The sequence below is a fragment of the Chrysemys picta genome, chromosome 7 (assembly GCF_011386835.1).
Source record: "Chrysemys picta bellii isolate R12L10 chromosome 7, ASM1138683v2, whole genome shotgun sequence".
In the NCBI taxonomy this organism is placed as follows: Eukaryota; Metazoa; Chordata; order Testudines; family Emydidae; genus Chrysemys; species Chrysemys picta.
In genome coordinates, this window is record NC_088797.1 from 1,331,003 (window position 1) to 1,355,699 (window position 24,697).

Below are 24,697 nucleotides of genomic sequence, written 5' to 3' on the forward strand. Positions count from 1 at the left end.
CTTTCCAAGGGCTGCTGTAGCCCCTTGTCTTCCTTTGCCCCCTCCCCTGCTGAGTGAGTGACCAGGAGGAAGGAAGCATTCACAGCTGGGCACCCGCAGCCCTTCCCAGGCAAAGCAGCAGTGAGGCTGCTCACCCTTTATTCTGAAACATTTTCTCCTTCCTAGTAACAGTTCATGTTCCCCTTCCAGGCCCTGTGAGGCGTTTAACCCTTTGTACACAGGCTGGGTGTGAGTCCCAAGGGCCAGACGGGCTCAGCCGCGGAGCTGCTTCTACATCAGGGCGCTGCCAGCACTGGGGGGGATGAGGGCAGCCGCAGTCGCACGACGCTCACTTATCAGGATGTTGAATGTTGCACAAGCATTAGCTGTGAAAGAGAAGGCAAAGACCCAGAAACACTCAATGACTAAAGCAGAGCCCTTGGCCATGTGGAACATTTACCCCAGTCCCCGCCTGCCTTTCGCGCTGCTAGACACATGATCTGTAGCCCAGGGACCAGAGTTTCCTTGCCTGGCACCTATCAGAAAAGTAACATTAACCTTGTGGTGGCAGGAGTGCGTCTCAAGCCAATAGCCACCAAGGCACCGTTGGCCTGTCCCAGCGTGTGCATAGGGTACATGGGGCCCTGCAGGGTCATGCGTGACCTCCACCCAGCTGAGCAAGGGGCCAAGGCAGAGGGCAGGGCCTGGGGAGGGTTGGGACACCCGGCCATCCCCTCTGTGGCTGCACTAGGAGAATCTAGCTCCAGCTGCCTGGCTGGGCGGGCACAGACAGCCGTTACCCTCGCCTCCGACGGTGCCCCTTGTTCTGACCTGCTGCAGACCAGCCCTGGGACGGGCCTGGCAGGTCTGCTCAGCTTCACCCCCATGGTCCCAGCATGTCCCCCCTTACCGTGTCCTGCACCTCCACAGCGATCCCACATTCCCTCATGAACTTCAGGACACCAGGCTCCAGCCGCTCCACCTTGTCCCCTACGCCCAGCACCAGGATTTCTAGCCAGCCAGAGACAAGCCCAGCTGAGTGAGGCTCCGTTGGCCACATGGCAAAACCCAGTCCCGCCTCCCCCCAATAGTGGGTGCACAGCACACAGCCATCCTGGCGCTAGCCGGCCTCAAGGCCTGTCCCTCGTCCGGCCATTCAGACTGCAGTGGCCAAGGCCTTGTGCGCAAGACCCTGAGTAACCCCAGCTTGGCCACCCCACTCCCGACACTCATTGCTGGGCAGTGTCTGGGGAAGGGCAAGTTCTGCTTTGGCTCAGACAACCCACATAGCCAGGGTAGCAGGACACGTGCCAGCACACGCCGGGGCAGTCCCTGCTCCTGGCTCACTCTGGGGACTGCCACACCCAACCAGTGACGGCAGAGCGCTGCAGGGAGCAGCAGAGTATTCCCCAGTGCCCCGCTCGTCTCTGCGCCTCCCACCTACCTATTCTCGGCTCCAGCAGCCGGAACAGCACCAGGCTCTCCTTGGTTATGTCCTGGTAAGAGCCAACCTGAAGGAAAGGAAGGACACTCACCTCTCCTGCCCACAATGCCACCTGGCTTGCAATGCAGCCTGTGCCCTGCATGGGGGACATGCCCCTGGAGCTCGCTGCTGCCTAGACTGGGCAGGTTTCAACACAGCCAGGGAGGCTCAGGTCAAAGCACCTGCACTCCCCCTTGTGGGCAGGGAAGAGTCAAAAGTGACTAGCTCCCTGGGTCTCCCACACACCCACCCCCAGGACTGGACTGGCCACGCCACCTGGGCATGGGGAACTCCACTTCCCCAGGGCTGGGAGCTCAGCACAGTGGGGAGTTGAAGGCCCAGGCCCTGTGGGGAGGGGGAGGTCCCCCGGGGCCAGGCTCCAGGCCCTGCCAGCTGGGGCACTCACATTCCACTGCAGGATGGCGCGTGGGATGATGGCGCAGGGCCCCACCACCTTGTCTCCATTGATGGTGAAGCCCCAGCTGGTGTAGCCGTCTATGAGCATCATGCTGGGGGATTCCCGCTCCATCAACTTCAGCGTTGTCTTCTGGTAAAGCTCGTCATCTGCAGGGGTGAGGCGGTGACCCCGGCGCGGCTGCCTGTCACAAGAGGGCTTGACTGAGACCCACTAGCCAAAAACCCCAGGACTTAGCTTCCTCGCCAGTCCCCCTTGAGCAGAGACCTCCCCCCACTGGGCTTGGGTTAGGGTTAGCCAAGGCTCCCAGGCAGTCTTTGAGTGGCCAGGGCAAGCCACACCACACAGGGACCAATTATAGGAGCAGCAGCTGGGCCTGGATAAGAGGGGCCATGGGCACTGCTGGCCAGCTCTGTCTTGCTGCTAGAGCACCGGCCAGCCTGGACCCGGCCTCATTCCCCACAAGCCCCGTTCGGAGAGGGGGGGGTTGGTCCGGAGCAGCCAGGCTCTGCTACCTGCTGATGAAGGCTCACTCTGCCTGAGAGACGGTCAGGCCAGTCTGCACTGGGCCATGGGAAATCCAGGGAGAGGTGGTGCTGGGGCCCTCAGCTCCGCTGGGCTCTCCCGGCCTTACCAGTCAGGTGCTCTCCTGGCAGCTGCCAGCCTCCAGCTAGGAGTTAAGCCCCCACGGCAGAACATCTTCAGTGAGGCCAGAATCATCCTGCTGCAATGACACGGAGAGAGGGTTAAAGCCAGAGCTGCTGCCCACGGGAAGCTGCTGGGCGTGGGGAGTCCCTGTGCATGCTCACAGCCCACCCGCCCTGTGCCACAGCTGAGCTCAGACCTCTGCTGCCGCACGTGTGTTACCATGGCCCACAGCCCACGGGCTGCATCTCACTTAGGCTGGAGGCAGGGGCATGATCCCATCTGTAAAGTACCAGGCAATCCTCATGCACTGGAGAAATCACCAGTGCCAGGCTCAGTCCAGGTCCAGCACCAGCTGCAAGGGAGAGCCATGGGCTGAACCACAGAGGGCTGCGGGTCGGGAGTGAGGGGCACTGGCGGAGGGGGCAGGGCTGGGCTAGGAGGGGGCTGCAGGTCGGGAGTGAGGGGCACCGGCGGGGGGGGGGGCTGGAATGGGGGGGTCTGCAGGTTGGGAGTGAGGAGCACCGGCGGCGGGGCAGGGCTGGGCTAGGAGGAGGCTACAGGTCGGGAGTGAGGGGCACTGGGCTGGGGGGCGCTGCAGGTCGGGAGTGAGGGGCACCAGCGGGGGGGGGGGGGCTGCAGGTCGGGAGTGAGGGGCACCGGCGGGGGGGGGGGGGCTGCAGATCGGGAGTGAGGGGCACCGGCGGGGGGGGGGGGCTGCAGATCGGGAGTGAGGGGCATGGGGGGGAACTGAGGGGGGGGCTGCAGGTCGGGAGTGAGGGGCACGGGGGGGGCGGGGCTGGGGGGGACTGCAGGTCGGGAGTGAGGGGTACGGGGGGGCGGGGCTGGGGGAGGCTGCAGGTCGGGAGTGAGGGGCACGGGGGGGGAGCTACAGGTCGGGAGTGAGGGGCACGGGGGGGCAGCAGGTTGGGAGTGAGGGGGGCGGGCTGGGGGGGCTGGGGGGCCTACAGGTCGGGAGTGAGGGGCATGGGGGGCAGGGCTGGGGGGGGCTGCAGGTCGGGAGTGAGGGGCACGGGGGGGCGGGGCTGGGGGGGCTGCAGGTCGGGAGTGAGGGGCACCAGCGGGGGGAGGGGCACTGGCGGGGGGAGGGGGCTGGGCTGGGGGGGCTGCAGGTTGGGAGTGAGGGGCACGGGGGGTGGGGCTGGGGGGGGGCTGCAGGTCGGGAGTGAGGGGCACCGGCGGGGGGGGGCGGGACTGGGGGGGCTGCAGGTCGGGAGTGAGGGGCACGGGGGGGCGGGGTTGGGGGGGCAGGTCGGGAGTGAGGGGCACGGGGGGCGGGGCTGGGGGGGGCTGCAGGTCGGGAGTGAGGGGCACTGGCGGGGGGGCGGGGCTGGGGGGGCTGCAGGTCGGGAGTGAGGGGCACGGGGGGGCGGGGCTGGGGGGGCTGCAGGTCGGGAGTGAGGGGCACGGGGGGGCAGGGCTGGGGGGGGCTGCAGGTCGGGAGTGACGGGCACCGGCGGGGGAAGGGGCAGGGCTGGGCTGGGGGGGGCAGGTCGGGAGTGAGGGGCACGGGGGGTGGGGCTGGGGGGGCTGCAGGTCGGGAGTGAGGGGCACGGGGGGGGCGGGGCTGGGCTCGGGGGGGGGCTGCAGGTCGGGAGTGAGGGGCACTGGCGGGGGGGGCAGGTCGGGAGTGAGGGGCACGGGGGGGGCGGGGCTGGGCTCGGGGGGGGGGCTGCAGGTCGGGAGTGAGGGGCACTGGCGGGGGGAGGGGCAGGGCTGGGTTGGGGGGGGGCTGCTGGTCGGGAGTGAGGGGCACGGGGGGGGGCGGGGCTGGGCTTGGGGGGGGGCTGCAGGTCGGGAGTGAGGGGCACGGGGGGGGCGGGGCGGGGCTGGGGGGGGGCAGGTCGGGAGTGAGGGGCACGGGGGGGCGGGGCTGGGGGCTGCAGGTCGGGAGTGAGGGGCACCGGCTGCACGAGCCCCGCTTACCAGGCCTGGGGACGCTGCCGAGGAGCGGAGCGGCGGGAAGAGCGGCCGGCTGGGCCCTGCCGCCGCTCACGCTGCCCCCTGCTGCCCGGCGCTGGGAGCGCCCCTGTGCTCTGCCAGCCCCAGTGCCCCATGGCTCTGTGCCGCCCCCACCTGCGCCCCAGCTCCCCCAGCCCCACGGCTCTGTGCGGGGCCAGCGCCCCCAGCCCTCTGGCCACGCTCCCAGTCCCTTCCTGGGGGGCGGTGAGCCCCCAGGCCCGGGCGGGGGTCGCTGCGGCGTGGCCGGGACGCTGCAGCCAGGGCAGCCCCAGGGCTGCTGGCCCAGCCAGACGAGGAGCCTGGAGTGATTCACTCGCCCCACCCGGGCCCTGAGCCGAGTGCCAGGGCTGCTGGAAAGCACCTGCCCCTGGGGACCGGGGGCTTTTCCCGGGTGTCAGTTAATTGACAATGAGTCGCGGCTGAGCGGTGCCGGCTTGTCCCCTCCTGGGGCGGTGCTGGCAGATGGTGGCGCAGATCACTTCCAAGCTGGCCTCGCCATCGCCAGAGGGGAGACGGGCTGGGGGCTCCCACCCCCGGCCCCGGGCTAGTGCCCCGCCTCAGGGACAGTCACCTGAGGAGACCTGGCGCAGAGCATCATGGGTAAAGACAGCCAAAGCGGCTTTGGAGGGGGCTGGGGGCTAGCCGGGACCTCTTGCACTGGGGAGGTGGGGCAGCAGACTGGGGCACAGCTCCGGGAGCCGAGCCCCTGAAGGCGGGGGCTGCAGACGGTCCAGCCAGGCGCAGGACCTGGCCACCAACTCTGCTCACTGGGATGGTGAGAGAACTCCAGGACGTTCCAAAAACCAAACCTGGTTCCAACGTCAGGCCAGGCTGCGAAATGAACCAGCGCGGCCTTGGCACAGGCTGGACATGCTCCTCACCGAGGACAAAGAAAGGCTGATGGAGCCTGGCTGCACACTGCTCCGGAAAGCCAGCCTCCTCTCCCTGCTGCACTGCACTGCACTGCACACCGTCCCAGCCCCCGGGCTGCAGCCTCACCAACAGGCCTGCACTGCCTGACCGCACTCAGCTGGAGGAGGGACAGACGCTCTGACCTGCAAATGGCGCCATCACACGGGCTGAACCACCGTGTCCAGCATGAGGCCCCTGGGGTGTGGGTTTGCGGGTGCTCAGCACAAGCCCGTGGGCCGTGGCTAGGCAGGCAGGCAGGCAAGCTGCCCTTGTGGCTAAAACGCTCTGGGTTCACCCGCTGCGTTCTGGCCCAGAGTCTCTGTGCCTCACAGACACCCCCACCCCTCCAAAAGCAGGCAAGCTATTTCCCCTGCCTCCCAGGGACGGAGGGGCATCGCTTGGGCTCTGTCGGGACAAAGAGGGGATTACAATGACCTCCATGATGCCCCTCCCCCCAAGATGTCTGCAAGGGGCTTGGACTGGATCCAAGTAGCCTCGGGCTGCTTTGGGAAAGCAGAAAAGTGGCTGTGGGTGAAGCTGGAGGCAGACGCCCCTCCCCACCGAACACATGCAAGCTGGACCTGAGCCACTGCAGAAACCAAAGCCAGGTAATCCGCTTGGATTTCGGGCTCAGGTTTCCCTGCTTGTCCCTGTAAAACAGCAGCAGGGCTGGGCTGGGCCAGGCCCCATGTGCCAGTTTCCATCCCTCTCTGCCAGTCAGTGTTATTCAAGACGCCTCCCCTGACTTGTGCGGTTCAGGCATCTCGGCGCCTCCTGGCTACACCCCACCAGGGCGGAAACGTCGCTCCCAATGCCACGAGTTGCAATTAGCCAGCCCTGAAAGCGCCGCACAACGGGGACTCCGCGCGCCAGCTGCTTTCCCTGGCGCCGTATACAAGAGGGCTCAGGGTATAGTTATTTCTAGGCCTTTCCATGGCCCCATCGCTGTGGTAGCCTCCCAAAGGCCACATTTCTGCAAGTTCCCTGTGAGGAATGCAGCTCTTCCCCCATGTTACCTGGGGGGCCGCGCTATGAAGGGACCAGCACAAGGTTCCTTCCTGACCCCAGATCTGGTGATTGGTTAAACCCTGAGCACATGGGCAAGACCCAGCAGCCAGACACCCGGGAGAGAATTCTCCCTCCCCAGCCAGTGTCCCATCTCCGGCCGGCCCGGGGGATCCTTGCTGCTGGCAGTCACAGATCGGCTACGTGCCATCGGAGGCAGCCCCATCACACCATCCCCTCAAAAACGTATCAAGCTCAGGCTTGAAGCCAGTTAGGTTTTTGTCCCCTCTGCGCCCCTTGGGGGGCTGTTCCAGAACGTCACTTCTCTGATGGCTAGAAACCCTCTCCTAATTTCCAGCTGAGACTTTCCCTTAACTGAACTAACTCTTCTTCCTGCCTGGTGTTACCCCTTGGCTGGATTTATAGCCAGCGATCAGCTCTCCCCTCACATTCGTTTGTCAGGCTAAACAAGCCAAGATCCCCTCTCATGAGGCAGGTTTTCCATTCCTCGGTTCATCCTAGTAGTCCTTCTCTGCACCCGTTCCAGCTAGAAGTCATCTTTTGTAAACACGGGAGACCAGAACTGCACCCAGCATTCCAGGTGAGGTCTCCCCAGTGCCTTGTACAAGATATTAACACTTCCCTGTCTCTGCTAGAAATACCTCGCCTGACACATCCTAAGACCGCATTAGCCTTTTCCACGGGCACATCCCACTGGTGGCTCCTAGTTGTGGACAAGGGGAGCGAAGCCATCACAGAGCATTCAGACACCAGGAGTGGAGTGAACCATTGGGTCAAGTCCAATGTAGACGTCCACCTAGATCTGTGTTCCCCTCTTCCCCACGCGTGCTCCAGCCCAGCCCAGCCAAGGGCTCACTTTGCCTCTTGGGAAGGAAGGCTCCTGACGGGCACACACACTGCAGCTTCCTGGCTGGCTGGTAAGTGGGGCCCCAGCCTCAAAGCCTGAAGGCCCAGCGACCCTGGCAGCACCGGGGGGTGGCACCAGGGAGTACAATGGTGGTAGGTTCATGGAGCTCAGCAGCCCAATGGCAGGGTCTAGCCCCCCCAGAGGGTGGGAGGCCGACATGGGAGGGGGATTTCAGCCATGTGCAGGATTGTGCCAGCACAGTTTGAATACTTGGCAGTGGCCATGATAGGGTTAAAGGAACGTCTCAGCCCAGCTCCATTCCCAGGCTGAACACGGGGTTTAGACGGGGTGTAACCCAGCTTGGCTCTGTTATCACCCGAGCTCTGGGGAGACAGGCCCATGTGCTCCCAGCAAAGGGACAATGGGAATCACAACATTCAGCTAGTTTGGTTTGTAAATGGTGCAGCAGGTGGAAATCCCCAGCCCTGGTGCTGGCTAAGGACCCAAAGTCTGGCACCGGCCACAACTGTGCCAAAGCCATGGAGAGACAGTGCCGGCAACAGCCCCTGGCCTTTGGCCAGATGCCCCAGGACCCCTGTGTCCGGCTGGCCCCTCACTGCTCACAGGGGCAGCAGGGCCCCCCGCGCGCCCTGAGGCAGCGGCCAGGGACTGCGGAAGACCTGGGCCCTGCGCGAGGGGCAGGCAGGATACGGTGACCAGACAGCAAATGTGAAAAATCGGGATGGGGGTGGGGGGTAATAGGAGCCTATCTAAGAAAAAGACCCCAAAATCGGGCCATCTGGTCACCCCAAGGCACGGCCAGGGCTGACCAGCCCCCAGCACTGCCAGCAGGAGGGAGACAGGGCGAGGGGCTGCCCTTCTGCCAGGCAGCACAGGGTGGAGCGGGGCAGAGTAATAGCAAAAGTGAAACTGCTGCTGTTTGAAAAGGGGAAGTTTGGAGGGGGGGCGCTGGTCCATGATTGGCTGCCCTGGGCTTCCCGAGGGGGAATTGCCTTGGGCGTCTCTGCATAAAACAGCCAGAGCTGGAGGGGCAGCCAGGCAAGCGGGGACGGGCACCGGCTGGAGAGGGAGGGAAGGAGCCCGGCTTCGCCCCCGCTCCCCCCAGCCCTGCCTCTGTCTCTGGGCAGCCTGGGGCCACCCAAGTGGACTCCACGCTCAGCTGGCAGCGTGCACAGCCCTGTCCCTGGCCTGCCCGTCTGCCTCCTGCCCAGTGCAGCGTTTGGCTGGGGCTGGGGCACAGCGGGGGGAGCCTGGTGCCCAGAGGACCCCCAAGCAGCCCCCAGTCCGACCCGGGGGGCCGGGAAAAGATCCCGAACCCGGCACAGGCCGAGGACGGCGGCACAGGACAACGCTCCCGCCCTCAGGACTGGCAGGTGAGAGGAGGGCGCTGTGCCCTGGCTGGGAGCGCTGCACTTGACTGGCACAGCCGGGAGCTGGCATTCGATCCTGACCCTGTCCAGCCACTTGCTGCGGTGCAGGTTTGAATCCCACCCAGAGGTTTCCTATTTGCTCCCTGTCGCCCGGGGGTGTTCAGGGCTCCTGACCGAGCGACCGACCGAGGGGTGGAGGAGCCAAGTGCCCCTGGGCTGGCCCTGCCATGTGTCTGGGGGCAGGAGAAAGCTGGCAGCACCACAGCTGGGGTGTGGCCCCCGGCGGGGAGCCCGGGCGGAAATGAATCGGAGCGCACAGGCAAGGCGCGCACAGGCTGCCCACCCACCTGTGCCCAGGCTGGGAAGCCAGTGCCCTTGGCCAAGGGGACAGGAGGGCTTTGGTTCACCCCCTCTCCTCTCCTCTGCCCCTCCCTCCCCCCAACTCTCACCCCCATGCAGGAGGGCACTTCCCCCAGCTGCGACCACCCACGGTGAGCCCAGGCCTGCGCCATGGGTGGAATGGCCGAGCGGCAGGCGCTGGCTGTGCTGAGCACGTCTCTTCTCTCCCCGCCAGACTAGAGCCCTGGGGGTAACACGCTGGATCCCCAACTGGTCACTAAGGCCACTCTCCAATGGCAGTGTCTGCGATCCACCATCCCATCCATGCACCCTCCGCCCCGGCACCCCACCCTTCGGCCTGCACACGGGTTAATCCAGCCCCAGACATGGGAACCCCTCTAAAACCTTCTTGTGACCCACCGCTTGGCATACACAGGCTAGGGGAGACACCGCTAGCTTAGTCACTCCTCCCTTGGGCTGGAATTCCCCCCAGCCTAGCCCCACTTCTGACCCATGGCACGGAGGGAGGGACCTGCTGAACACTTTACCAACACAAGCACTTGCAGTGCTTAATTTGTGCCAGTTCAGAGCCCCGGCGCCTCCCCCGGGCCTGGCGGGTCAGAGCCCCGGGCACCTCTGGGCCTGGCAGTTCAGAGCCCCAGCGCCTCCCCCGGGCCTGGTGGGTCAGAGCCCCGGGCACCTCTGGGCCTGGCGGGTCAGAGCCCCGGGCACCTCTGGGCCTGGCGGTTCAGAGCCCCAGCGCCTCCCCCGGGCCTGGTGGGTCAGAGCCCCGGGCACCTCCGGGCCTGGCGGTTCAGAGCCCCAGCGCCTCCCCGGGCCTGGCGGGTCAGAGCCCGGCACCTCTGGGCCTGGCGGTTCAGAGCCCTGGCACCTCTGGGCCTGGCGGTTCAGAGCCCGGCACCTCTGGGCCTGGCGGTTCAGAGCCCTGGCACCTCTGGGCCTGGCGGTTCAGAGCCCTGGCACCTCTGGGCCTGGCGGGTCAGAGCCCCCCAGCACCTCTGGGCCTGGCGGTTCAGAGCCCGGCACCTCTGGGCCTGGCGGTTCAGAGCCCCGGGCACCTCTGGGCCTGGCAGGTCAGAGCCCCGGGCACCTCTGGGCCTGGCAGTTCAGAGCCCTGGCACCTCTGTGCTTGCCGGGTCAGTTATGAAAGTACAAAAATTGCTTGATCCCCGGCACCTCTTTCATTACAGGCGAAACACTGGGCATTGTCTTTCTCAGGCATGCCCTGCTGGGACAGGCTGGAACTGGAGTAGCCAGCAGCTGCCCCCACAGCCAGAGCTCCTGCCCCACTCCCCCCAGTGCCCCCCATTAGGAGAGGGTGGGGCTAGAGTATCCAGGCGCCCCCCCCACGGCTGGCACTCCTTCCCTGCCTCCTCTCAGCACCCCCTGCTGGGAGAGGCTGGGGCTGGAGTAGCTGGGAGACCCTCTCACAGCCAGTGCTCCTGCCCCGCTTCCCACGAGAGGCTGGGACCGGCGTGGCCAGGATCTGCCCACACAGCGAGCTCCCTTGCAGCCCGTGCTGTGACTGGTGCATGCTGCTGAGCTGGGTGCGTTGCTCTGTCCCTGCAAGCTGTTGCTCGCTAACATGAAAAGTGGCAAAGAAACTGTTGCTGGTCTGAATTCCCCTCTGCCCCACACACCACCAACTCTCCAGTTCCTGTTTCCCAGCTCCCCGGCTCCCCACAAGCATTTCCTCCTTGCAGTTGCTCTGCCTGCCAAGAGCTCTCAGCCCCGCCATGGGGAAGGGCCCAGCCTGCAGAGGGCAGGGTGGGGGCTTCGAAGCCAGGTGACAGAGCATGCACCGTGGAGGGGGCACGGTTGCCTGGGCCTGTCGCACTGGGGCATGCAGAGATGGGGCCCAGGTGACAATGATGATGTCTTATTTATACAGCACTCCAGAGTTGCAAATAGACAGCAGAGCCCCTGCTCCAAAGAGCCTGCAGCCGCACTGACGCCATTGGGGGATTAGATAGGGAGCGGTGTGTGTGTGGTTAGCTGCCGCCCCATGTCCCACCGCCCCTGGCCCGGGGTTCCTGCTGGGGCGAGGAAGGGGTTACAGGGAAGGATCCTGGGAGGATCCAGTGACAGCTGAATAACACTTCGGTATTTGCAATTTGACACTCGGCGCTTTTCAGTCTGGCTGCGCTGCGCTGGGCTGGGATGGGTGGCCCGGGCTGGAGGTACTGTAGCAGTGGGCCAGGGCACAACGCAGACCAAGGAGACAGGCTGCCCCGCTTCACATCGCCAGGCAGGCCCTCCCTACACCGGAGGGCCAGGCAGCACAGGCTTGTCAGGGGAGGGAGCTTGCAGACAAGCTTCACTAACAAGGCAGCTTCTCTGTCTGGCGAGCGCCACCTGAGCAGGCCTGGGCGTGGTGCCCTCTCCTGGCAGGGCGGAGGGAGTCCTGGGACAGAGCAGGGAGCCAGGCAAGGACTGGGCTGTGCCTGACGAGAAGCAGGACTGGACAGCTGCTCCACCCCACTGAGCTTGCTAACATTTGCACTAGAGCCTGCCCTGCCAGTGCCTGCGAGGGGGGCAGAAGGGGAGGGCAGCGCCAGGGGGCCTGGAGAGAGCTGAGGGGGGTGCAGAGAAGCGGGGGCGCGGTGGCAATGGTGCTGGCAGAGAGAACCTTGGGTGTCTCTCCCTAGGTATCTGCGCCATGCGCTCATCTCCAGCGAACACCTTCACCCAAGTAACAACCCATGATTAGCATGGCCACCAGCCTCCCCGGGCAGAACCCACTGCCCTCACCTGCATCCTTCACACCAACCGCAGCGCCCAAGGTCTGCAGGAGGGGCCCCCGCCCTCGCGCTGACAGTGCTGCTGCTAGTGTCAACCCCAGGGCAGCTCTCACCCCCAACGCACTGGGATTTGCACTTGTAGCATTGCCCATTGGCACCGCACCCCAGTCACTAAGCCCAGGGGACTCGCCCCTTACATCACGAGCCACATGGAGGCCAGCCACAGTTCACAGGCCCCAGGGCTCGGACCCAGGCACCTGGCATTCCACAGCCCCTTCCAGCGCCAGCACCTGCCTCCCACAACCCACGCAGAGGCAGAGCCTGAGCCTTTGGGTGGCAGACGGTCCAGGGCAGAGCCGATTCCAAGCTCCATCTTTCCCAGAGCCAAGCCCTGCCTTGTGCGCTTGTGGCTGTGATGTCCTGCTGAGGAGTCCGGGCACGGGTCACAGCTGACTTTGTGCCAGTTTTCAGAGCCTGCCCTGGAATTACCCTGGGCACGTGGGGGAGGGGGAGCAACTTCACTTCCTGCTCCTCCTGCCATCTGCTCTGATCCAGCCACCCCATGCGCAGCAGGTGACCCCAGAGCCCCGAATGAGGGCACAGCCACTCCTGAGTGGACGGCCAGTGAGCCGCAGGCCAGAGCAGCATGTGGTGTCAGGGCTGGTCACACCTGGCTAGCGAGGGTCTGTGAAACGTTCAGAGAGGCGCAGAAGAGATGAGAGGCCAGGTCAGGAATTCCTCTGGGATCGTCACCCCCCTTTCCCTTTAATCCCCCTCACAGACCCTCCCTGGGATGTCCCCTCCTTCCACCAGCGCTGGTGCTGCTCCCTGCAATGGGCACCCGAGCCCTGACTCCTGCTCCCCCGCTCAAACCAGCAGCCCTGCCTGTTTCTCCCCTCCCTGGGGGAGCCCAGACGGCCTGTGGGAGGTGCTGAACACCTCCGGGCCCCTCCCTCGCTGGCAGCAGGAGCCGCAGGTGCCTAAGCCACGACAACAGGAGGGGGGCAGGGGGCTGTCTCGGGTTTCCAGTCATTAAACAAGCCTCTCCTACAATGCCTAGGAAAGGGCTGTTCCACCCAGCCAACCGCCAGGTGATCTCTTTGTTCTCCGCTGTCTGGCTTTGCAGCTTCAGCCACCCGGTTCAGAGCCAGGCCAGCAGCCCCGCTACCAGCCTCTTCTTACCACCTACACACTGACTCCCTCACCCGAACCATCTCCCAGCACTGCGCTGGCTGGGCTCCGCCCCAGAGCCAGTGATTCGGCCCTGTTCCTTGTAGAGCCTCCTGCTGCAAGATCCCTCTCCCCCCATTATAATTGTATCTCTACAGCTCCTTCCCTACGCCAACCCCTTACAAACCATGCATGTACTCACTACACCATCAGACTGCAGCCCCCTCTGGGGTGGAGCACAGACACTCTCTAACAGCGCCCAGCACCAGCTTCGGAGGGGGAAGTGAAGAAGAAGGGCATAAGGAATTTAGCAGAACATAATTACCCAAATGGTACTTTGGCCAGGACACGTGCCAGGAGATCTTTAAGAACCCTGCGTGGCCAGGCCCTTGGGGAGGGCTTACTGGAAAGAGGCCACCTCCAGCAGCCCAGGCCGCAGAGCACCGAGGTCACACATTGGGTTCACTAATGACCCCGAGGGAAGAGCACCACTTTACAGCAACACTTCTTGTAGCTGCCTGGATTTCTAAAACCCAGCGGCTGACCCTGTGCAGACCAGCTTAGCTTTTGAAGTCTGAGCAGCTCACAGCTCCAGCAGCGAGTGGGGCGGCTCCATTCCTCGGCCCCTCGGCTGGGGTCAGAGGTGTCTCTGCTTCTATGGCTAGTTTGCATGACGGTGATGGGTCTGCAGCATTAACTACCCATGCTCCTCAGGGCTTGGTTCTGGAGGGGTTCCTCTTCCTACAGTGATCTGCTGCATGCTCATGGACCCTGGGAAGAGGCTGCTGGGTGAGTTCAGGACGGTCCCACCTCTCCCTCGTGTGGGTCCCGCTGTTGGCAGCTGTGGTAAGTGATCGTCCTTTCCTGGGTGTATCCCACTAGGGAGTCTCAGGCTGACGGTCTGACTGTTTGCAGTGTTGTTGTAGCCTTGCTATTTTATGGGGTGTTAGTCCGTCTCTCTACACCCACCCCAGGGATCTGAAGATGGACTTTCCTGCTGCGCCTGGTTCCTAGGGATTGTGGCACCGGATACCCACCTGCCCACTTGATGGCACGACAGCGGGCAACGGAATCCCAAAAGCAGCTGTCTTCCTCTGAGCATTCCAGCTGCGGTTGGATTTCGTTACCTGCTCTCCTGCCCGGGCATCTGTCAGCCCATCCCGCACTGGGGCAACCTCACACCAAGGGCTCATGGCATCATATGCACGTTCAAGCTCTCTGCCGGCCCCAGAGACACTACTCCAAGGAGCATTACTGACAGGTAGGTAAGGTAGGGTAACCAGACAGCAAGTGTGAAAAATCAGAACAGGAGGTGGGGGGTAATAGGCACCTATATAAGAAAAAGCCCCACATATCAGGACTATCCCTATAACATCGGGACATCTGGTCATGCTACAGGTAGGCACCAGGTCTTCCTGGGTTACAGAATGCAAGTCTCTTTGTTCTAATGGACTAGAAGTAACTCCTTCCCTTAACAGCCTTCTCGGAACAAAGGGCCCTGGGATGGTTTGCTGGTCTCTGTGTATCCCACAAGAGCCAGGCCAGTCTCAGGTAGTTACACAGCCAGCTACTTGGCTGCTTTAAACAACAGGACAAGAGGTGGGTGGGATGGAGGCGTAGTGGTGACAGGAACACAGACCACACACGTTCCTGTCGCGAGCTAGGGTGAGAGCACCGGGATGCACCAAGCTGGCCAGTGAAGCCAATGGCTTTACATGGTAATCTCTTGGATTGAGGGGAGTTTGGTTATTTCCATCTTGCAACAAAAATCTCTGCAGACAACTGGGGCCAACTGCTCAGGAGTGGGAGAGCTGGAAGAGCTGGGGTCTGCAGGCCAGGGCTAGGAGGCGGTGGTAGAGCTGGCCTGCGGGCTGGTTTTAAATTCTAAATGAATGGAGATATCCCATCTCCTAGAACTGGAAGGGACTGATCATTGAGTCCAGCCCCCTGCCTTCACTAGCAGGACCAAGTACTGATTTTGCCCCAGATCCCCAAGTGGCCCCCTCAAGGATTGAACTCACAACCCTGGCTTTAGGAGGCCAATGCCATTGAGCTATCCCTCCCCCCATTTTTTTTTCCTGCACGGCAGCAGAACGAGGGAGACTGGATACCCCAGGTGGTGGGCGTCAGGAGTTTTAAGCTCTGCTCTTTAACATGCCCGGGCTCCTTCCTGCTGTGGGGCCCCTGCGGCTCTGGGCAGCCACTCCCATGAATGAGCCCAGCAAGTGCTGCCCTGTGGCTGCCTGCCGTGTGCTGGGGAAGCAGAGAGCCTGCAGGCGGGAGAAACAGGAAGTGAAGGCAGGGCCTGAACAAGCGAAAGAGAAACCTCTAGTCCCACCCAACGGTTACTGCAACAGGTGCTTGGCTGCAGACAGGTCTTCCAGGGAGCTTCAAACAAAGCCAAGAGACCCCACTCCTGGGGAGGAGGGGACGGCCAGACAGGCTGGCACTCAGCACTTTGCTGGATAAAGTGGCCAGTTCCCCGCCCTGAGCTAGGACCTGCAGAGGACTCCGCGCAGGGCGCACCCCCGCCAGGCACTGCCTCTCCAGTGTAGCAGTGCTGGGTGGGGCAAAGCGGGCACCCCACAAACTGAACCTAGTTGCAGTTCAAAGGCAGGTCCCAGATCGCATCTGGGCTTGCTTGTGTGGGGGAGAGGCACAGTACATGTCTCCCCACCTAGCCGGGCTCCCCTTTGACATGAGCGAGGTCTGGCTGGCCCTGGTTCCTCCCTGCCTGCACGGAGCAGCGGGAGCAGCGGGAGGCGAAGTCCACAGGGCTCCCCTGCAGTCTCGTGCTCTTGCTAGCTAAAGATAGCTGCGCGCTTCCTGGCGAGAAACCACCAGAAGAGGCTCTGCAGAAGCAGCAGCCACCAGCTGCCGGCCACAATGTGGATGTGGCCACCTGCAGCAGGCCAGAGAGGACCCCGGCAGGAGGCTGAAGTCACAAGACACATGCACGGGTTTCCTGCTGCTGACTGTAACGCAGGCGGGGGGAAGGCGGGTTCTTCCCCAGCTCTGCGCCACAGGCTGGGCCTTGCACTAGGTAGTGCTCCGCAAAGGGACATAGCAGGAGGGACCCGGCCAGCCCAGCACTGGGAGAGAGAGAACTCCTGGGCAGAGCCATGGGGGCATGTGGATGGGAAAAGCCCAGGGTCGTGTCTACAAGGACCTGCCCATTACCTCCTGGAAAACGGACTGGCCTTGCCTGCTAGTGGGTGACCGCACAGTCTGTAGCAGTTCCTCTGTGCAGGTGGCGCACGTGACGTGGCAGACCCCTGAGGTCCCAAATCAGGGGATGCCACAGGGCTCAAGTAGGCACAGGTGAGTCCAGACTGGAGAGCAAGTGCACAGTGCCTCTCCCCCGAGAAACAGCATCAGCCTCGGGCAGGAGGGATACACCCAGGGCCAATTCCTCTTCCCCCAGCTGGAGGCTCCCTCCAGCCCGGGATGGAGAGTTTGGGCAGGAGGACTTCAAAGCGGCCTGGCCTCAGTCCCCAGATGGACAATAAAAGAGCTGAGGGCAGATGAAATGTGCCTGGACAGCAACTGAACGAGGTGCTCACAGGCATTGGGTGGATCCAGGTTTGGGCTGGAAGCAGCAGTTGAGAGGAACAGGAAACTAAGGCAGGGGAAGACCAGTGAGGTCCTGAAGCTCCAGCCAGAGCCTCTAGGCTAGTGCCATGGGCATGCCATGGGTAGCAGTGAGATGCAGCAGCAAGCCGGCGGCGCTAGCATGTTTGTCAGATTCCTCGTCCCTTCTAAACGGGGCTGGGGAAGGGGCGCTCTCTGCGCTCAGAGCGCCAGACATAGGAACCAGGGTGACACTGGAGTCCCTGTCAGGACAGCTGGGGGCAGCGTGGTGCTTCCATGGAGAAGCAGACATGTGGGTGATTTCAGCTGGAACATGACAGACTCCAGGGACCCTGCCACCAGCCAGCCGCTGGCGAGAAATTGCTTTGGAATGACACGATCACTCCCGCTGAGCAAGCAGCCAGAGCCATCGGGAATATCGTGTCCGTCCAAAGCTTTTTCGGCACCTCCTGGAGGAAGATTGAGCCCCATTAGCCCAGCATGCGATCCCGAGGATCCCACCCTGCCAGCACGTAGCTGTGTGACTGCAGGCAGACCGCTCTCTCTGCTCTGTGGCTAGGGTGACCAGACAGCAAGTGTGAAAAATCGGGACGGGGGTGGGGGGTAATAGGAGCCTATATAAGAAAAAGACCCAACAATCAGGACTGTCCCTATAAAATCGGGACATCTGGTCACCCTATCTCTGGCCTTCCGGCCATGTGTGCCTGCCTCTGGAAAAGCTCTCAATACAATGTGCAAAATGACTTGATACGTGGCTCATCATTTCCCCTGCCAGTATTACCTAGCGGGCAGAGGAGGGCTGGGCGTAAGGACTCCTAGGTTCGGTCTAGCAGTCAGAGCCGGGGACAAGGGCTCTATTCCAGCTCTGCCACTACTCTGTCTGGCCCTTCGTTTTCCTGCGTGTCCTTTGGAGACGATACATCCCTCCCGGCCTCCCGCAGGGCTGGCAGCCTTCACTACTGACCCTGCAGAAGGGTCTGGATCCAGGCTGTGTTGGCTTGTTGGCCTAGTGCCCCCCTCGCTTTGCTGTCTCAGCAGGAAGTGCCCAGTCTGGTTCTGAGTTGGTTCCAGTCCATGACAGACCACACGCCCTCCCCACATCCTGCGTCAGGGGAAGGTGAGCAGATCTGCGTATTGGGGGAGACCCTCGGGATGTTCTGATCACCACACCCCAACGTCTCCTGCTGAGCCATGTGCCCCCAACTCCTAATAATGCTGCGTCTCCTTTGCCTGCCCTGCTGAGTTCCCTGAACCGGGGCTGCCTGCTGGGGTTGGAGTGGTTCCTCCCTGCTACCGGGCCACTTGGCATTGGCACCCGCAGAGTCAGAACAAAGTCACCCTCCTGAGGCAAGCCCTGCCTGGTCTCCCTGCTGCACCGGGGGCCAGCTGCTACTGCAGACTCCCCAGGACAGGGGAGCAGCCCGAGCTGGCTCCCGCTGCACTGAGCTCTCAGAACTGCGCATGCGCCCAGGGGAAGCAGCGATGGAAGCCCCAGTGCAGATGTCGTGCTGGAGGTTCCCCACTGAGATGTTTAACCCTGCTCAGAGCAAGCCCAGACCACGCAGTGGTTAGTGCAGCGCCCCATCTATACTAGAGCATGAGCGCTGTCGCCAGCTGTGGTGCTGCGATGGTGAAAATGTGTAGACCCAGCCTCGTGATCGCTCTCTCCTGCTTCGCTTCTCTTCTCTTCTCAGGTTGGACACGGCTGGGCCCGCAGGCTGGAGAGCCCAGCGGAGCTATGCAGGAGCAGGGGAACCCCCTGAGGCGCACAGGTCTCTTCCTGTCACTGCAGACAGTCAGTAGTTGGTCTGGCGAGAGCAGGAATTCTCAGATCACCTCTTGGCTGTGAGTGGTGGTGCAGAGAACGCTGCACCTTTGCTGCACATCACCCAAGGGAAGAGGAAATGGAGGGGACGGCAAGGTCTCTCCCATCTCTAGTCTGTCTGCGGCTACAGGGGGACCCAGCGGGGCCCAACGCCCAGAGCTGGCTAGTGGCCAGACATGCAGAGCCTTCTTGGTGCCAGCTCTCCTGTGAACGCCACTTCATTCACGTCTCGTTCCTAACAAACCCAATGTGATCAGCTCTCCCGCAGATTGCCTATGGGAAGCTGCGCCCCAAGATGCCCTTCCCCCTCCGTGGCTTACTGATCTTTGAGTGTGGGTTTGGCCTAGCGTTAGCTTAGACGCCCTTTGGGGCAGGGAGCTCATCCTTCCACCCACCTGGTGGCACCAGGCCCACCGAGAGCACTACACACCTAACAGTATCTCCAGAGCAAACATGGAGCCCCGTAGGGCACTTCCCAACATAGCAAAGAGAGCCAGACTGCCAGCTCTCACCGGGGCTGGGAAAGCAGGGCAGATCCCCAGGCCGCAGCACACAGTCTGCAGCTCCATCTGGGGGGATATGATAGAGGTCTAGAACATCAGGAACGGTTTGGAGAAAGTGAATAGGGAAGAGATATCTACCCCTTCACATAACACAAGATCAAGGGGTCACTGATGAAATTGACAGGCAGCAGGTTTAAACCAAACACAAGGCAGTACTTCTTCACACAACACACAGTCACCCTGTGGAACTCATTGCAGGGGATGTTGTGAAGGCCAAAAGTATAACTGTTCAAAAACAAATTCGATAAGTTCAGGGTAGATAGGTCTAGCAATGGCTATTAGCAAAGATGCAACCCCACATCTGGATGTGCCTAAGCCTCTGATTGCCAGGTGCTGGGGCTGGACAACAGGGGATGGCTCACTTGAAGCACCTGGCGGCAGACAGGATACTGGGCTAGATGGACCTTTGTTCTGACCCAGCATGGCCGTTCGCATGGTCTGTGGCCCAGCGAATCTCCCCAAGTTTCTGCTGGGAAATGCTCTGTTTGTGCATCAGCTACATGTCACCTATGGGGGAAGAGAGCTCAATGGCACTTTGGGCACCTATATCAACGCCAACCACCAGTGCCGTCGTGGCAGGAGAGACCAGGATGCAGGGAGAATGTGACAAAGGCGGCTAAGCTGACAGGCTTCAAATCCCCTTGGCCTGCCTCTAGAGCCTGCTGTTGGAGGTCCTTGATTTGCTTTGGGCCTCTAGACACTACTGTACCACACAGCAGTCAGTCTGCTGGAGGGAAGAGTCGAACAATTCCAGCTTGGGTCGTGACATGCCCCCTTCCTAAATGCCCATCTCATCTCAGTGAGTACTGCCCGTTTTCTGCCGTTCGCAAAAATCCCAAACGACTGCACCACAAACAGCATAGGGCCTAATAACAGTGACTTTGAGATCTAGAGTTCAAACTGCTACCAAGGTGCCAAGTATGTTAACAACTGTTACAGGCAGCAGAGGACTAAGGGTTTGATTTTCTTTAAGACAGGGCAATATATACCTTTCTTTGTCCCATCACCTAAAGATTCTTCACTGGGAAGCAATGGATAAAGTTATTACATACTGCTCCCTCTGCCCCCCACGGGCTCTGCTCTGCCCACAGACTGTTAGCCCAGCGGGCAGAGATGTGGGGACGAGGAGAATGGGGTAGGGGAAAAAAGTGGAAGTGGGGTAGGTGAATGGCTCTAGTAGTTCCAATTTTTTTGGAAGCCACCTGTTGAGCAAATTCAGCCATTGCCCACGGCCTTCAGTTGTGGGCTTGAACCGGCCTGAAGTCTGGGCTGCCCAAGTTCCATCCCAGGACTGAATGAGTTCTGGTAAATAGGAAGTGGGCTGTAGCATTGTGCCAACGCCCAGCACAGAGTCAGAGTAGTAGACAGGGAAAGCCAAGAGCAGCAGACACAGCACCCTGATGCGTCATGACCTTGGCCATACTGATCACGCTTGAGAGCAAAGGTAGCAGCTCTCTAAGGCTGCAGAGAGACAGCTGCAGGTCTCTTGGTGAAACAACACAGCCCGTGTATGCGGGAGGTCAGACTAGCTGCTCACAATGCTCTAAGGCCTTCAGGTCTATGATGCTGTAAACAGGCCCTTGAAATGATGCCAGGAGGAACTTAGCGGTGTAGATCTAATGGAGAGTGACGGCACACTCTGATTGCTGTCTCTATCTCCTTTCCTGTCATGCCTGATTAACGAGATGTGCTGGCTCTCCCCCTCCTCACCAGCCCTTCCCGTGAGTGCTTGCCACTCACCCATGAGAACAGGCCAGCGGAGAATATTGGAGAAGGAAACAGGCTTGTGACTGTGTGGAGGGAGCTGGAGCAGGTTTCTCTGTGCAAACAAACTCCTTTATGGCTGAGCAAGAAATAGACCTAATGGGGTGTCAGTAAAATCCAGAATGGGTTTACTGGGCCAGCACATGGGTCAAAGGCCCAAGCTGCGGAAGCCCACGCTCAGAGCTGTCAGGATCACAACAGCTGCGTCTGTCCCCAGAGCAGGTTCCCTTCGATCAGCAACTTCAGCACCTGTTCAGTCACATTCCAGCCACCTACCTTCCCCTAGAAGTTAAAGATCCCACCCCCCACATCTATTGCCATTACCCTCCGAGAGCCTGCTCCTGCGAGGTGCCAAATGTCCCTAACTCCCAATGACTTCAGGGCAGTTATTTGGTCTGTAAAAATGCTCAGCATCCCTTTGGGTGCCATAAATAATAAATGAACCCAGAAAAAAGGTGATTTCCTGGCCACTGTGCTGCACTTGCTGATTGCATTCCTGGCAGCTTGGACAAGGAAGGTGATTAGTCCCTTTCACTTTTGTTTCTGGTCAGTTTCAAACTGTTTAATTTTCCGAATTGCAAACACCTCACGATCCAAACAAATAACTGTCTGTACTAGAGTCTAAGAAATCTGTGATGGAAACATTTCAGCTGGTCTTTGGTGTCCTGGCATGTTCCTTCAATAAAACCTACATGTGCTGCGTTGAAGCCCTGATGACAATGAATGGACAGGGTCCTGCCAATTCAGACTGGCTAGTCACCGGGTAGACTTCAGGTGTGGCCGCTGCACCTTAGAACCCAATTATTTATGGTCAATTCTGTCAACAGCAAAAAATGAAATCGCAGACCTAACCCTGAACGACTGAGTTCTGTACATGACAGCGTCTGCCACATTCAGCAATTTGACTTCAGTTACATTACAGCTCCGTTAAGGAGGGGAGGGGACCCCAAAATTCATGACACAGAACTATCTGAAGGGAGCAGCACAGCCCCTCTTAGTAAGAGCCTGGCCTTCATGTCCTAATACGTCAGCAGCTCAGAGACACACATTGCCTGACTGATGCTAATTCCAAGAGTTGTGTTTGTCCCCTAAGTGAAGAGGACACTGGGGCTATGAAAGAAATCCCGACCCTTGTGGGACTGAGCTCCATAATCTCAGGCAGTTACGACGGATTACGACGGAGCTGGCATCTATTCCCATCCCCAAATGTTCAAATAGCAGGAGCAGATTCCAACACATCATGAGATGGTTTTGAAAATCACGTGGTTTTTAATCTTCCCCCTGGATTCTGAGCCCTTAGGTGGAAGCTGCCTGCATTCAAATTGTGTGCAGGGCCTGATTAACCTTTTGTGGGCCCCTATGGGGGGCAATGGAGCATGGTGCAGGGAGGTTAGTCCCCAGAGCTAGGGGGCAGCCAGGGGAAATAGGATATGGCATGGTGGGGGTGACTCCCTCCACCCAGCCCAGTGTGAGGACACTGTTTTACAAACTGGCAGACACTGGCCTGCCCAGCCCTTCCCCTCGGGGGCGGGCCTGTGCTGCACCACACAGCCCCGCTGCCCAATACCCCCCAACTCTCTATGCCCAGCACCCCGAGACCCGCTATGCCCAGTGCCACCCCACACAGGCCTCCTCACCACAAATACACAGCACCCTGCACACCACCATCCCTGCCCAGCGCTCCCCCACCCACAGCCCCACCACAACTTCCCAGGACTCCACACAGAACCCCCCGCTCCCTAGCACCTCAAACACACAGCTCTCCCCCACCTGCCACTACCCAGTGTCCTTCCCCACAGCTCCACCACAACTACACAGTGACCCACACAGACCCCCCCTGCTCAGTGCCCCCCCAACAGATCCCCCCCACTACCTAGAACTCCAAAACACACAAACCTCCCGCACTGCCCAGCACCCCCCTACAGCTCCCCCCAGACCCACTCCCCCACACCCTGGGCCTGCGGAGCCAGAGCAGAGCAGGGATCCCCCCTCCCAGAACAGTGCTAGGGAGCACAGAGCAGCCCCGTCCCCCAGAACCTCACCCAGCCCTGCCCGCCTGGCGCTGGTGCCCAGCTGGAGGTGACTTTCCCAGCCTGCGGCTTCTGCAGAGCGGCAGGGAGAGGCGGGTCCCGCCCCTGGGAGCCAGAAGCAGACAGTCACTGGGGGGAGCGGCAGAGCCTGAGGGCTCCTCTCTGCCACTGACTGGGGGGGGGGAGGGCAGAGAGGAGCACTCAGCCTGTGAGAGCAGTGGGAGGGGGCCCAGGGCGGCCGAGAGGAGCGAGCAGTTCGGGGCGCAGTGCAAGTGGAATGGGCCGGGCTGGGGCCCCTTTTGAGCACGGGCCCAGCGCCATGGTAAACCCGGTACTGATTGTGCATGAGCATTTCACATTCAAAATTCACACACACACACACACACCCTCTACCTACCTACCTATTGGCTGCTTGGAGGGGTTTCCATGTGCACTCTCCTGAACCTGGGGAGAGGGACCAGCTAGGCTACTCTGTCCCTCTCCGTCCCTCCCTCTTATCACTAGCCTGTCTCCTCTTCCACAGTGTGCTGGCCCTACCTTTCCCTTCGCAGTATCCTGCCCCTACATCTTTCCTCTGCCCTTCATTTCCTGGCTTCTCCCCACATTCCACTGCAATACTTCAGCCTCACCTCCTGCACCCCCATCTGAGTCCCCTCCCCCTCAGTCTCCTGCCATGAACCATGGCTCCCCTAAACGCACCTCAGTCTTCCCCCTGCATCCCCATTCCTCTCTCCTACTCCCCACACCCCCATGCACACTTCAGTCTCTCTCACAACCCCCTGCACCTTCCTGCAGCCCACATTCTCATCGCCTCGGTTTCCTTAGGAGCCCTTGGCCAGGGAGTGGCAGCCCCCCAGGCCCGGCTAATGATGTTCCGTCTCCAGTTTAACTGGAAGTAATGAGATGGTGGCCGTGGCCATCTTCACTTGGGGCTGCCTCACTTCCACATGCAAAGACTATAGGGAAATTGTGGTCAGCTCGACTCAGGCCAACTTGGCGTCAACCCTCTTGAAAATACTGTACTAGATGGCAGCCATTTTGATTGGGGAAAATTCTGGAATTTGACACCAGCAATCCTGAGATCGTGGGCTACTTAAAACCCCACCAAATATCATGAGTTGGTGACTGTGTTTGAAACAACTCACACCATGAGTCTCTCTCATGTAGACAACGGTGCCCTCCTCTCCAGCCTTCTCCAGCTCCCTGCAGCTGAAAGTACTGCTGCTTCCCACAGCTCGGATCTTGTGCCCTTGTCTTGCTGCTGGCTCCCTGCCTGTGCATGAAGATCAGGTTCACAGTCCTCATCTGAGACTCCGCTTTGCCCTCGGCCCTTCCCCTCCCATGGCGCTGAGGTTGTCGCACCCGGACCTTCCCCCCACCATGTGCCCTCCCTCTCCCCCTGCAGACCCATGTCTCTGGGGCTCAGCCCCCTCCCCAGGCTGTCTGACACTCCAGCCCCTGGCACAGGAGCAGGCCGGCTCTGTTGGGCACCGCTCACCCTGCGCCCCAGCCCGTTTGGCAGGTGGGCATCGGGTGAGCAGGACATTGGGAGGGATGGGAGCCAGCACTGAGGGGTGGGGTGGGAATGGCGCCAGGCCAGCGCTGGGCCAGTGCTGAGGAGCAGGGAGGATTTGGGTGACGTGGGGGTGGGGTGGGAAGGGCACCAGGCCAGCACTGATAGGGGGTGGGGCTGGGATGGGCACTAGGCCAGTACTGGAGCAGCACTGAGGGGCAGGGAGTATTTGGGTGCTGGGGGGTGGGGTGGGATGGGCACTAGGCAAGTGCTGGTGGGGGCAGTGGGATGGGCCCTAGGCCAGTGCTGGTGGCGGGGGGCTTTTTGGCAATTCCCCCCAGACAGGGGTTTGAGTGCCGAAAAGCCGGACATGTCCGGGAAAATATGGACGTATGGTAACCCTAGGCGCCACGCCAGTGCTGGTGGGGGCAGTGGGATGGGCACTAGGCCGGTGCTGGT

The 24,697-nt window shown here is 61.2% G+C and overlaps 1 protein-coding gene across 4 annotated transcripts; it reads right to left on the minus strand.

Annotated features, from left to right (window-relative positions):
* Window positions 1–124: 124 nt before the first annotated feature.
* On the minus strand, window positions 125–23,892 carry NDUFAF3 (NADH:ubiquinone oxidoreductase complex assembly factor 3). Of its 4 annotated transcripts, XM_065552891.1 has the most exons (7): window positions 2,776–2,928; window positions 2,512–2,601; window positions 1,869–2,061; window positions 1,424–1,490; window positions 890–990; window position 463; window positions 125–365 (listed from the first exon to the last, which is right to left on the minus strand). In XM_065552891.1, the coding sequence occupies exons 1-7, from the start codon at window positions 2,802–2,804 to the stop codon at window positions 271–273; spliced, it is 576 nt and encodes a 191-aa protein (XP_065408963.1). In that variant the 5' UTR covers window positions 2,805–2,928; the 3' UTR covers window positions 125–270. The 4 variants fall into 4 exon arrangements, with proteins under 4 accessions (XP_065408963.1, XP_065408961.1, XP_065408962.1 ...); XM_065552889.1 differs by lacking the exons at window positions 125–365; window position 463; window positions 2,776–2,928 and adding an exon at window positions 23,871–23,892 and having other exon boundaries at window positions 835–990; XM_065552890.1 differs by lacking the exons at window positions 125–365; window position 463; window positions 2,776–2,928 and adding an exon at window positions 4,470–4,565 and having other exon boundaries at window positions 835–990.
* Window positions 23,893–24,697: the final 805 nt, after the last annotated feature.

Excerpts from the sequence above, each read along its gene's own strand:
- NDUFAF3 (XM_065552891.1), bottom strand. The coding sequence starts at position 2,804 with ATGGGATCATGCCCCTGCCTCCAGCCTAA. Across the intron at positions 2,602-2,775 it reads TGCCCCTGCCTCCAGCCTAA|CAGGATGATTCTGGCCTCAC; the intron begins GTGAGATGCAGC and ends GTGTCATTGCAG. Across the intron at positions 991-1,423 it reads GCTGCTGGAGCCGAGAATAG|AAATCCTGGTGCTGGGCGTA; the intron begins GTAGGTGGGAGG and ends CTGGCTGGCTAG.